Source organism: Polypterus senegalus, chromosome 1 (assembly GCF_016835505.1).
Source record: "Polypterus senegalus isolate Bchr_013 chromosome 1, ASM1683550v1, whole genome shotgun sequence".
Taxonomy (NCBI): domain Eukaryota; kingdom Metazoa; phylum Chordata; class Cladistia; order Polypteriformes; family Polypteridae; genus Polypterus; species Polypterus senegalus.
Window position 1 is genome coordinate 328,545,746 of NC_053154.1, and position 14,693 is coordinate 328,560,438.

General features: G+C 37.6%; 1 protein-coding gene across 2 annotated transcripts in view; it reads right to left on the reverse strand.

Annotated features, from left to right (window-relative positions):
* Positions 1 to 14,693, reverse strand: part of LOC120516270 (protein transport protein Sec24A-like) — a 71,329-nt gene that overhangs the window by 16,590 nt on the left and 40,046 nt on the right. For both annotated transcript variants that reach the window (XM_039737834.1, XM_039737825.1), the window contains exons 10-14: positions 11,523 to 11,569; positions 8,227 to 8,433; positions 7,233 to 7,356; positions 3,870 to 4,028; positions 3,080 to 3,253 (exon numbers count right to left, since the gene is read on the reverse strand). In XM_039737834.1, the coding sequence (XP_039593768.1) occupies positions 3,080 to 3,253; positions 3,870 to 4,028; positions 7,233 to 7,356; positions 8,227 to 8,433; positions 11,523 to 11,569 (711 nt within the window). The remainder of the gene's footprint in view (positions 1 to 3,079; positions 3,254 to 3,869; positions 4,029 to 7,232; positions 7,357 to 8,226; positions 8,434 to 11,522; positions 11,570 to 14,693) is intronic.

The following is a 14,693-nucleotide window of genomic DNA, read 5'->3' on the forward strand; positions in this document are numbered from 1 at the left end:
GGGGTCGACGACAGCAAAAATAGACCCCCCTACTACTGCTATTTGTTTGTTACTTTAAAATATCTATGATTCCAGTAGGTACCTCATTAAGAAGTAAAATAATTCAAAAAAACACTTTTTTGATAAAAACACATTACATACCAAACTTGCGAACGAAAAGGTAAAATGTGTCATTAAAAGAGTCACACGTAAGAATGCATGAAAATACATGTAGCACAAACATGTCCGTGCATTGTCATATCGAACATATCAAAGCAAGTGCGGACGATGGATATTCGATATTAGCAGAATCTATCAGTCTTGTACGGTCATGCTTTCATAAAACACTATAAACTGGTTCGTTTGATATGACATGTACTTATTTGTGATTTGAACTTTGAATATAATTATTTATTGAGGAGCAGTACTATGAAAAAGAAAATCAGAGGACACAGTTTATTCAAATTTGAACAAAAATTTTATGTTTCAAGTAAGTACATACTTTATTGTTTTTTTTTTATCACGGGGCAGTTGAAATTGTTTGTTAATAAAAGTTTTTATTTCTTCAGATAATAATATAACTGAACCAAAAAAGAAATGAAGACAGTACAGCTTGGACTATTTGTACTTATTTTGAATTTGCATATTTATTTCAGAAATATCAAAAATGTAAAAAAAAAAACTCTGCTCGTATTTTTTTGCTTTAATTTTCATTAGTGCAGGTTTCGATATTATATGTTGCACAAGATAATGCCATATTCTGTAGTCCTTTTATCTTTTCCAATCATTAATTACAAGTGATTAAAATGAAAAGTTTGATATCTAGTGAAATATTTCATATCGAGTACTGTACACATTTATTAATTTGAGTAAGTAAAGTAAATGACTAGGAGGTCGATGGTTTTAAAAGTTTTTGGTGAAGGGGTCTGTGGCCAAAAAAAGTTTGGGAACTCTTGATGTATACCTTGGGTAACAGCAACTGCCTAGGGGTTTAACTGACACATTTTATATTTAGGTTTGGAGTTTGGAGGAGTTTGTATAACTGTATTACTGGTTAGAGGTGCATATGTGATTGCTGTTGCCTCACAGCTTCAGGGGGCCAGGATTTATATTTCTGCTTTGACACTTTCCTTCAATATCCCAAAGGCAAGTGGCTGTGACTAACTGCCAATTGAAAGCAGGCTTGGCAAGAGTGAGTGTCAGGGTGTAAGCAAGTATGCCAAGTGCTGAATTGATTTGTTCTTTATTCCCAATTCATTTAGGTAAAGCCTCAAGCCTCCTTTGACTGTGTTCAGTAACAGATGGATTTAAAAAATGAATGAATCTCCATTACTGGCTGTTTATAGAGAAGTAATTTCACCAAATGTCTCAGGACATTCTCTGTTTCAAAGAATTATGTTGTGCTACATTGGTCCACAGTCAAAACAAAAAAACAACAACACTCTTTTACAATAATGGGATTCTGTTGCTTTCAAATGTACAGGTTGTGGAATGAGACCAATTTACACTGATTAGACCTTTGGATAAACCACCATCAGCCATGATACTGTTTGCATAAATCTTTGCTACAAGTAAACTTCCTGGGCCTCATTTTTTCACATTTTTACCTTTACGCTTCTCAGGCCTTACACAGGAATAACTATGAGAGTTAAAATATTTTATCCATTATAACAAGGCAGATAGAGGTTTCATAATTATCTGACGTGAACAGCAAACAAAGAATGCTCTCCAAATAAAAACAATGGAAGGTATGCAGTATGTGGCGGTGGCAATATAGTATAAAGATGAATTAGAAAAAGTGATTAAAGAGAATGAGAGGTATCTTAAGAAATAGAAAAAATGAAACTTGAAGACAAAATATCTTGCTGTGAAGCAAGGTGATATACAAGAAAATTAGTGGTGAAGGTGGAAGAAGCCAAAAAGGAAAACATTTTAAAGTGAGTTGAAGAGTAAGCTTAAGCAGACAATAGAATGATGCATTAAAATCAGAGTCATTTGCTTTGAATGGAAGGTACACTACAAGCTGCTGACTATATAAAGACATGTAGAAAAAATCTGAGATATGTTAACATAATGTACATTTCATTGATAGAATTATATTTTGAGATGTTGAAATGCAGCTAAAATATGCTTTTAGTTGTAATCTAAATCAAAATAGGACTGAATTAGTACAAGCTACACCCTAATTTGGGCTGTTCTTAAGAAATGTAATGATTCACTTCATAAAGTAGAAGTATATAATGAAAAACAACAGTGGCATCAGATATTTTAAATATTAAAATATGTTCTTCAATTTAAATGTTTCGATCTAAATATTGTATTCTTGATTGTAACAGAAATCTGTCATTTTTCACTTTCTGAACTTTATGAATGTTTCTATTGTGGGATATGGCCCAGACACAGACAAGCAGACATCGTATAAGCACCACCACACGTTTATTTACACCTAATATTTACAATAGTGCACACAACCCCCAAAGTCCAGGCCTCACAATGCCTCATCTCTTCAGGCCACCTCCTTTCCTCTCCTCCAAGACCTTGTCTTGTCCTCCCGACTCCAGCCATCAAATGGAGGGAGGCGGCCCCTTTTATACACACCCAGATGAGCACCAGGTGCCTCCTGATCACCTTCTGCCGGCACTCCCCAGTGTGGCAGAAGTATCGGCTGCGCAACCGGAAACACTCCAGGTCTCCCTGGTCTTCTTCCCCCAGTGCTGAGGGCCAGGGCTCCTCAGGCAGTGGGGCGCCCCCTGGCAGTGACTACGGGCCCCTATAGGGTTGAGCTTCCAAGCTCAATTCCCGTGGTCCCCAAAGCCACCAGGGCGGTCGCCCCCATGTGGTCTTGGGGAGGCGTAAGCCTTCTTTTGGTCCTCCGGGGCATCCCGGCTGGGTACCACTCCCAGCCACCTCTGACACTATATAAAATAAAGGTTAATTTACCAATGTACTGTACTTCAAAATAATTTAATATTTCTGGCCTTTTAACACATTAACAAAATTACTGTGCACAAGTTGTTTCAAACTACAATAGAAAGTTTCACCTTGAAAATATAAATGCTATATTGCCAGTCAAATAGGTCCCTTTGAAATCATGACCTACCTTTGCAAGATGTATAGAGCAAACATGACTGGAAGACGAGAGAGGAGCTGGTCAACAGACATTTGCTGATTGACATCTGCAGGGCAAACTGAGTGTCTGGAGTAACAGTAGGCAAGCAGAAGACACCCGGAGATTGCTGGACACAGTTGCCAAGACAGTTTTCTATAATAAGCCCTGTATCAAAATTTAAAAACTGCTATTTAATAAATCTTACATAAAATGTAATCAGATATAAAGGAAAAAGGCTATTAACAAACATTCATTATTAGGATTTTTGTATTAGTATGAATATATATTGATTCCTGGTTGCCTTTGTTACTTTAGTTATTTATTTCTGCCCTCCTTCTCATGCAGCTCTCATTTGTATTCTGAACTCTGGAAGTTGTAGTACTAGCAGGATAGTACATGAATCTGGGACAGTCATAAATACAGAACTTTATATGTAACGGTCTGTCATTGCCAGCCCTTATAAGGAATCAAGGTATGCTGTGAATATATTTTTACTTGTTTATACAAAGATGTTTAATTTTTAACAATGTAGGTAAACCTGGTTGATACTTGTGATTTTAGAAAAATATAACAGACATATTAGTGATATCACAAATAAATATTAGAACTATTAAAAGTAGGGAAACAGAGGATTTGCTATGTCAAGTCTTGGACTAGTTTCAAAATTCTGATCTAAATACATTGTCAGTCTGCAACAGGAAGAAAGACTTTATGAACTAGTGGAGGATATAAGAAACGTAGTATAATCCATGACATTTTTTATTTGCAAAAGAAGACATACCTTTTGTGCAGGATACTCTAAGCACAGCCTCAGCACCAACAGAGCGACTTAAGTAAAGATGAAACTCCTTCTGAATCTTCTCACACAGCTCTTGACTACGAACTGAGTGAAAAGCTGGGTAATAGTACAGAGAGCCATTTGTGAACCTAGAAAGAAAGTCTTTTCACCAATGAAGTTAGTTACATGAGATATATGCATGAGAGATAGTGAATGTCTAAAAAACTAAATTTAAAAAAAAAAAACTACAAAGATAATGAACTGGTGCTGCTGCTTAGTATCTAAATTCTGTAAATCCATTCTCAGAGCCATAAAGACTAGAAATGGAAAGCAGAATTTCTAAGTATAAACCTTTTAAGAACAGCACATATGTGCTTCCAAAACAGAAAGAGAAACATAATTTGTTTTGCTCTTACTTTTAATTTTTTCTGAAAGATGTTTTTAGCAGCATGAAATAATAACAAAGAAACAATTGTATACAGAAAAAAAACACTAATTTATATATCTACAGGTATAGCTGATTACCCAGTGGCTTCGCTCACTGAGTGCAAGGGAAAGAAATAAAATGTAGTATATAAATTATTAAACAGTAAACATTAACATGTAAGAAGTAAAGATACATTGAGCAGTACTGCAGTGCTTTCGGGTAAAATACATTTTAAAGGCGCTATAACACAACAGGTCAGTAGCACTAACAGCAGCTTAAATGTATTTGGATCATCTCTCAGTAGCAGATCCCTTGTGAAAGGCGCTACACGATCGTTGTGGTATAGAAATTACATTTTCTATGCGATCCTGCAAATTTCTGCCTGATAACCTTGCACTACATGCCTGTGATTTAAGAGAAAAATTATTCTGAGAAATGTGGACACTGCCCTTCCGTGCTTAACGGGCAGAAGGTCCAAACAATTCCCAAGTCCAAAACTTAACATGAAGATATCAGTACATCTTCTTAGATGTAAACACTCCATCATCTTAAAAGAATTTATCACAAAAGCAACCTTGAATGTTGCGGGGTTTTAGTGACCTGAACTCACTTTAAGGGACAGTAAGTAGTCGTGCAGTGCAATTTATAAAGAGAGTTTTGCTTCGATTGCACCGATTACACTCATTCGCAAAGATTTACAGTCTCCCAGGAGCCGAGGGGGACTGGAAGTGTCACAAACAGTGCAAGAAGAAAGAAGGGCGTCCGAAACTGAGAAGCTCTCGACCCGATGGAGCAGCCTGACATTCCACGACAGTCACATGGGCGAATAAATAAAATTTCTCTGTCAGAACGTGCCTGGCGGCAGACGACTCAGCACTTGAGTCCAGAGAGGAGGGCTGGGAGAGGGCGACGCGGGGCGCACTTCTATGGGATAGATCGGTGTGTTTGTGTTAACTTCTTTTCAATATTAGTTAAATAACTCTCACACAAATAATAACAATTCATAAAGACGATATAAAAATGGAGTCCACAAACGAAGTGATTAGGTCCTGTATTATAATATGTTCTGTGGTCATACGTAATTTCCGTTTCGCGTGGTCTTACGTAATTTCTGTTTCAAACGCAAAAAGAATTTTATATATATAGATGTACTAAAATCTTAGTGTTTATAAAGGAGAATGTTTAACATATAAATGGTACCTTTTTCAATTTCTCTGAAATAAAGTTCTTAAATACAATTTAAGTTTATGAAACATTTATCATTAATATCTTAAACGAACGTGACAGAAACAGATCAGAAACAAGGAGGCTGGTGGAAGGCTAGCTTTTGTCTTTTGGAAAAACAAAATAGTTGTAACACAAACTTTCAGCCATAACAGCTCTCCATAATTAGGGATCAAGTAAATTTTTCTATAGATTGTGGAAAAAACAAGATGCAGTCTCTGTTTAGCAGCTCAATAAAATCTCCTAAGCAGTTCATTGATATATGCAGTAGCACATAGAGAGCAGTAGCACATGCATGTCTCAGGATACACTTTTATACCATCAGAACTTTGAATACAAAAATTAATTGAAAGGCTTTTTAATGACCAGGACTGACTATGATTGGCGGTTCTTTCTTATTAGAACAATATTTATTTTAAACATGTCTTTTCTTCCAGAGGGCGGCACGGTGGCGCAGTGGTAGCGCTGCTGCCTCGCAGTTAGGAGACCCGGGTTCACTTCCCGGGTCCTCCCTGTGGGGTTTGCATGTTCTCCCCGTGTCTGCGTGGGTTTCCTCCGGGCGCTCCGGTTTCCTCCCACAATCCAAAGACATGCAGGTTAGGTGAATTGGCGATTCTAAATTGGCCCTAGTGTGTGCTTGGTGTGTGGGTGTGTTTGTGTGTGTCCTGCGGTGGGTTGGCACCCTGCCCAGGATTGGTTCCTGCCTTGTGCCCTGTGTTGGCTGGGATTGGCTCCAGCAGACCCCCGTGACCCTGTATTCGGATTCAGCGGGTTAGAAAATGGATGGATGGATTTTCTTCCAGAAAAACAAGACATTACTTAAACAATATAAACATTATTAACATTTCTTTGGAAGGCCTTACTTGGGTCATGTTCAATCCCTGGCTTAATACCCAGAAATCATATGACAGTATAGCTTTTAAAATATTTCACACACAGCAAAGGTAAAAACTAAAGTGCTTGAATGATATATATATAACTTCATACAATGGGTGACCGAGCCTTTGCAGCCGCTGCTCCATAGCTCTGGAATGGCCTACCAGAGAGCCTAAGAACACAGCAGACTGTGGGCTGTTTTAAAAAACAGCTAAAGACTTTTCTATTTAGGAAAATGTATTAACAAAAATGATAAAATTATTGTTGTTTTATCTCTGTTTTTATCTTGCTCTGTCTTTGTTTAAACTTTTTATGTAGCACTTTGAGATTTACTGCTAATGTAAAGTGCCCTATAAATAAAATGTATTATTATTTTATATATACTATATATATATATATATATATATATTGTCCTGTACAATGGTGTTCATTGGTGAGGAAATTTATACATTTCACTATGCTTACTGAACAAAAAAATACCTAAAAATCAAGGGGATACATAATATATGTAAAATATAGTAAAGTATATGTTTGAATATTTGAAATAAAAATCACTGATATGTTATTATAATTCAAAACACACCTTGTAATATAGCAACTAGCAGAAAAGGCCTTTTTCCTTAAGCTAGGTAGATATGAACATCTATACAGCAGTTCCAGTAGCTGGAAATTTATAAACTTTGTCTTTACAAAGTTGAGTTTGGATCAGTTTCTTTTATTTACAAAAGTACAAGGCATGCTGAGCAAGTGCTTAACTGTCTGAGCTGAAAAGTAATTTTAAAGAACCAATATAATGACTGCATGTAAGAATATTCAAATGTCTAAGAAGTAATACTCACACAAAGAGTTCAAGTTTGAGAATTGACGACTGAGTAAGAAAAGATCTACAGTTATCTGTTGTAAGCAGCATTCAAGGGCTAGATCTTTGTAGAAATCTGAAGTAACACAGGGTCTCTGAAGGCCCTAAGAAAACAGTAATAAATTTACCCTTACAGTTCAATTGAAGTTTTTATGACTTTTAGTTACCTTTCAAGACTATCAAAAAAATTCTGTTATACAAACAAAAACATAAACTATCATGTGAACTGGATTTAAAATTAACAGAAGACTGTGAACGAGACTCTGAACTCATTATGGGATTTATAGTTATATTTTGTCCTAAGGGACACATGCATTAGATATCCTGTAATAAATTCTGTACATCAGGCATATTATTTATAAAAGTTGTCCATAAAACTGTATCTTTTTTTAAATACCATTTTAGAGAAAAGATATATATTTTTTTAAATTGTCTGCTTTAAATGTCAAAATAAAGTAACCTGACATATTTCACAATAGGGCAAAAAAAAAATCACAAAATACCAGTGAAACAATTGATGAAAAGAAAAAAGTAACACATTCTACATAATCTAAGAAACTGTTAATAATAGATATTAATCATCAAGGTCTTATTCGAAAGAAAACAAGTATGGTAATGGATGCACTCTTTGAGATATATAAATCTACTGATTTCTCTATCATAGTTGCATTAATAGCAATTATTTTCATGTGATATTGGATCCTTAAGTCATGTATTTCTCAGCATTGTGAGTGGTTTGTTCTGCTTTTTGGACAAAAACAGTGCATTCAAAAAATGACTAATTAATACAGCTGGAGTCTACAATGTGTGTCCTTGACTACCGGTAAACAATTAGAGTTTTTTTTTTTTTTAAAGGATCACTATTTGATTTTTATTAAAATAAGATTAGAAACTCCAAACATCTATGTTTTAGTGCATGCAATATGACACAAATGTTACAAACAAATAAAAAAAAAGCACTTTAAATCATTTACCGAGGCAGCAGTTTTGCAGCAGCTTCTGCCTGGCATGTGTAAAGCACCACATCCAGTATTCGGCCGCTGGGACAAAAACACAGAAAGGCGCCCTCCAGTGGGTGAAAGTAGCTTCTGAGCTGCCAGTAATGCAGGACCCAAAGCACAGAGGGTGTCTGTAGTATCCTCAAAGAATATGGGAAGTTCTTCCAAGAATTGACCTACAATCTTAAAAGACAAAAACACACAATCAAGCTTTTGTGACTTCAAGAGAAAAGCATTAAAATATCAGCTGGTGAACATGACCTGCACTTAGATGTGAAGTGTGAAAAGACAATTTCCTCTCGGGGATTAATAAAGTACATCCAAAATAAAGCATAACAAAATCAGTCACTCACTTGGTGATTAATTAAATTTGTTTAATCCCAAAATGATTGCATCAGACGTTTGCTTTAGAACCCCAACAAGCATACACAAATCACTTAGTGTTGCAATGTATAGATTTTTTTATTTAAAGAGTACAAGTTTAACTAACCTGTAAATATTTTACATGTGTATAGTTCAGATACATAAATTAGTTAGTTTATGCTCATGATCTTCACACAAGAAAAAGTTGTCAGTCAGTCATTTTCCAACCCATTATATCCTAACACAGTGTCATGGGAGTCTGCTGGAGCCAATCCCAGCCAGCAAAGGGCGCAAAACAGGAACAAATCCTGGGTAGGGCACCAGCCCACCGCAGGACACACACACCAAACACACACTAGGGACAATTTAGGATCGCCAATGCACCTAACCTGCATGTCTTTGGACTGTGGGAGGAAACCAGAGCACCGGAGGAAACCCACACAGACATGGGAAGAACATGCAAACTCCACACAGGGAGGACCCAGGAAGTGAACCCATGAAAAAGTAGTGCATAAAATAAATATTAAATACATATGATATATTTTTGGAATCAAGTAGTAACTCAAAAACTTTCTAAGAAAATAACTATTTCAACTTTGTGAATGATTTTAACAATATAAGCACAAGCAGTTGAAATGATTTGGCTAGAGTAACATGGTGGGCAGTGACTGTCATGACCTTCGAGAACTTTCCATAAAAATTCAGAAATGCAAATATTAATTAACTGAGTTGCAGAAATAAAAGAGACATTACATAGCCTAGGTCATATTCACTAATGATTGTTAAAGGACTGTTCTTCTAAGACAGAGGTCATGAAATAGTAAATTTGACCTGGGGCCAAATTCTCACACAGCAGAAACTCTTTGGGTCAAACCAGGCTGGACCAGGCAGCAAGCCACCCCCAACTACACAAACACCAGACAGAGCTGTCCAGACACACTTCTTCTTTCTCTCCTGGACACACTCATCCAATCATGCACTCATTCACATCTGTCAAATTTGTATCTATGTATGATAGGGAATCATCATAGAAGAGTACAAAGTGAGGCACCATTTTATCTGACATTTGCATTTACTTACTTGGTTGACATCTTCATCAAAGGCGCCTTAAAACCTTTATGACTGATTACATTCCTTTGGTTTTAAAATTAGAGCACAGGCAGGTCAAGTGACTTGATCATCGTCATACAGTCTCAGTAGGAGGACTTAAACCCACAACTTCAGAGTTTGACGTCCAAACCTTTAACCACTACACCACACTGACTGCCTTCAGATTTAACTGTCTTGTGAGTGGTGCAGTGATTAGCACTCTCCTCGCCATGCCGTCCATTTCTTCACTCTTTTCCAGTCCAAGCTACCTCACTGTTCAGCACAGCTCCTTTTAAGCTGCCATAGTGCATATGGCTCCCCAAGGACTTCTCTGGTCAGTCCCTTCAGTATTGTTAATGCAGAATAAGCAAATTATAGGAGGAATATCTGCAACTATTGTGAAATGATACTCAATTCACTTACTAAAGAAACAACAACAAGATTATTTCAAAACTACGAAACCTGCTGTTTTTATTAATTTTTGCAGCAATTAAATACGGAATTGAATTAGTATAAATTGGATGGATGAGCATTGATGATGTGCTGAAATAATGTAGCACAAGTTAAAAGTGTTCAAAAATCCAAACTGAGGGGACAGAACCTAGCTTGGAACAAGACAATGGGCCATGATGATCTTGGCTTTAACCAACATGGGAGACCACTAAATTGTAAACAATGCCAAAGCTGTAGCCAATATTAACTTTGCTTAACTCCAGCTAACCAGAACATGCCTGCCATGAGTTACTGTGCCTAGCAATATGCAGCACTACAATTGTACCGTCCAAAATGGTGGCAATAATGGTAAAAACGTAATATTAAAAAAAAAGCAACAAAGAAGAAGCATTACTTGTACAGTCTTGGCAACTCAACAGGACATCTTATGGTTAACAAACCACCGTGGTATTCACTATGAAGTCATAGTGCCTGCCTAGCCAATACTTTTTTCAACTCAACTATTTATATTGATTAGAAGTGTAATTCGCCGAGGCACGATAGAAAAGGTTCTGCCAGTCACAATGTAATGGAGCTGCAAACCAGCTACCACTACACTAATGCAGTTTTCAATGCACAAATGCACAGATGATAGTTTCATAAACAATGGAATTTACTGATACTAATGTAACAAGGTGGTTCTATTCATCTGTACTTTTATATATGTACTTTTTTTTGTATCTGTACTTTTTCTCCAGCCGTCTGGAGTTTTTTGTTTTTTATGTCCCCCCTGGCCATTGAACCTTACTCTTATTCGATGTTAATTAATGTTGATTTATTTTGTTTTATAATTGTGTCTTTCATTTTTCTATTCTTTAATACGTAAAGCACTTTGAGCTACTGTTTGTATGAAAATGTGCTATATAAATAAATGTTGTTGTTGTTTATATGGAACTCACTTAATCCAATACAGACGATCAACACTTGGATATCAACATTTACTCATACTTAGCCAGTTTTAGATTTGCCAACTAACCAAAAGTGTACATTTTTGGGACAAAGCACAAAAAACAGAACACACTTTGAAAACTTTATAGAGCCAAAGCAAAAATCTGCAGACGTCACAAAGACAATGACAGTGTCAGGATTTCAATCCCATTTTTGGAGTAGCGAGGCAGCTTAATAAACACTGTGCCTCCATACTAAGATCATATAGACACACTGAATAATAGAAAACACAAGTGCATTTGGAAAAAGGAATGAATTGTTAAAATTCAGTTACTGTTTAAAAACAGATAAAAATAAAGTGCATTCTCATGTATGTCCAAACAATTGTCTTCTTCAATTTCTTATGCTAGAATTTTTGTTTAGAAAAAGTTAATACATACCGCTTTATATTCAAGCAGATTCACCAATAACTTTTCTTCTCCACAGGCTGAAACAAAACATCATTTATGGTCTTATTAACTACAGAAGAGGCATCTTAATTGCATTGGCATAAAAATAAGCCAACCAGATAGATAGATACTTTATTAATCCCAAGGGGATTCACATACTCCAGCAGCAGCATACTGTTAAAAAACAATATTAAAGAGTGATAATGTTAATGTCCCAAACCCCGGGTGGAACTGAAGAGTCGCATAGTGTGGGTGAGGAACGATCTCCTCAGTCTGTCAGTGGAGCAGGACGGTGACAGCAGTCTGTCGCTGAAGTTGCTCCTCTGTCTGGAGGTGATTCTGTTCAGCGGATGCAGTGGATTCTCCATGATTGACAGGAGTCTGCTCAGCGCCCGTCGCTCAGCCACAGATGTCAAACTGTCCAGCTCTGTGCTTACAATAGAGCCTGTCTTCCTCACCAGTTTGTCCAGGCATGAGGCTGAACTGTCCTTTAATTAATACATATAAAATAAGAAAATGGACTTAAAAAAAAAGAAGTCAAAATGTGAACTGTGTGAACTAACACTGATTAACCTGCTACCAAAAGGACACATGAGTAAGCAACCAGCAATTCGAAAACTTGCACCTTTTGACTTTATTTAAACACTGTCTCTTTAAATTTTTAAACTGTGGACTCTTTAATCACATTCTAAACACTCTCTTTTTATATTTTTGAAAACTGCTATAGACTGATTTTAGGGTTAGGGTTATACATATACATACATATACACACAGGGTGGTCCAGATATAATTATGCAATTTTCATTACCCTGGGGGCTATGGGGACCACGGAAAAGAAGCATGGAAGCTCAACCCTATAGGGGCCTGTGGTCACCGCCAGGCGCCCGAATGCTTGGAGAGCCCTGGTCCCCAGCACTTCCATCACACACGGAAGTGCTGGGGGGAAGAAGACCAGCGACACCAGAAGTGCTTCTGGGTACACGGCCGGCACTTCTGCCACACCAGGCAGATGTTCATTGGGAGACACCTGGAGCACATTCGGGTGAAGATAAAAGGGGCTGCCTCCCTCCATTCAATGGCTGGAGTTGGGTAGAAGAGGACAGAGCTTGGAGTAGAGGAGTGTAGGCGGTCAGAGAAAAGAGGCATTGTGTGAGGCCTAGACTAAGGGTGATTGGTACGTGAGTACTGGGAAGTGTGCACTGTAAATAAGATGAATTAATGTGTGTTTGAGTGCAAACCAGCGGTGTCCGCCTGACTGTGTCCGGGCTGCATACCACCATATATATATATACTGGGGCGGCACGGTGGCGCAGTGGTAGCCCTGCTGCCTCGCAGTTAGGAGACCTGGGTTCGCTTCCCGGGTCCTCCCTGCGTGGAGTTTGCATGTTCTCCCCGTGTCTGCATGGGTTTCCTCCGGGCGCTCCGGTTTCCTCCCACAATCCAAAGACATGCTGGTTAGGTGGATTGGTGACTCTAAATTGGCCCTAGTGTGTGCTTGGTGTGTGGGTGTGTTTGTGTGTGTCCTGTGGTGGGTTGGCACCCTGCCCAGGATTGGTTCCTGCCTTGTGCCCTGTGTTGGCTGGGATTGGCTCCAGCAGACCCCCGTGACCCTGTCTTTGGATTCAGCGGGTTAGAAAATGGATGGATGGATGGATGGATATATATACTGTATATATATATATACATACAGTGGGTACGGAAAGTATTCAGACCCCCTTCAATTTTTCACTCTTTGTTATATTGCAGCCATTTGCTAAAATCATTTAAATTAATTTTTTCCCTCATTAATATACAAACAGCACCCCATATTGACAGACAAAAAAAAGAATTTTTGAAATTGTTGCAGATTTATTAAAAATGAAAAACTGAAATATCACATGGTCCTAAGTATTCAGACCCTTTGCTGTGACACTCATATATTTATATTTGTGTGGAGTTCACATGTTCATCCTTGAGATCACCTTCATTTGAGTCCAGCTGTGTTTGATTATACTGATTGGACTTGATTAGGAAAGCCTTTCTCTCTCGCGCGCGCGTCTCACTCTCTCTCCTTATCTTGCTCGCTGGCACTCGCCTCTCTCTCTCTCCTTATCTTTCTTGCTTTCGCGCAGCGCTCTCTCTCTTCTCTTGACGGCAATTGTCTCCTATTCTCCGTCTGAGTCTGTGTGCCTCACTCATATAGTCAACATCCGTACGAGCGTATACTGTTTACTACAGCATTGTGACTGTGTGTGTGTGCGCGCGCACGTGTGTGCTGTGAAGTGCGAGTCCCCATCTTGCGCCCCAAAACACGAAGCTGAGTCTCAGTACTTTAACAACACCAGCTGCCTTAAGCTTGAAAAATTAATTACTGTATATGTTTGGGTTCCCTGTTTACATTGAATTTATTTTTCTATATTTCATCATGTATTTAAAAGCAATTTAGTTGCTTTGAGCAGTATTCTTTTTAGATTTGTAAAGTGTCATGTTTTAGACTGATTGTTTATAAAGTAGGAGCAGTGCAATGTAAAGCAGTAACTCTTTTTGAATGTAATTTCATTTCTCTCTATTATATAAAAAAATCCTGGGACGAGATGAGACTTTTTAGCTTGGGATGAGACATGATTTTTTCAGAGAGATACTGTCAAGTCCCGTGAGACAAAAGTTTGTGTCAAGAGATTTAACCACGTCCAGGGCTGTAAATTAAAGACAAAGTAGAATGTCGTAAAGAATTCAAAAATGTTGGCACGATACACATGCAGAGCAGCTTAGAGATAATGAAAGTACTACAATTCGAAAGTCTCAAAAAAATGATAATAAAGATCGCATTAGCGCAAACAAATGGAAATTATTACTCGTGTTGCCATCAGGGAAAAGTAGTGTTTCTTCCCAATGAAGAGGCATATCTGCAAGAATTAAAAAGATTTGTTGGTTGGTGAAAGTGAAATCCACATATGTGAGCGGCAGATGTGAAGTGGCTGGCACGTAGTGTAGGCCATGGGGTTGGCGAGCGAAGCGAGCAGGGGGCAAAGCCCCCTATTTATTTAGAAATAACAAAACATTGCAATGGTAGTGTATCCTACTAAGTTTAACACGAAACAATTACATAAGAGATATAGTAATTTACTACAGAATAAAAAAAGTAGATAAAATGCAATCCCCATCCAAAAAAAAGAGACATGA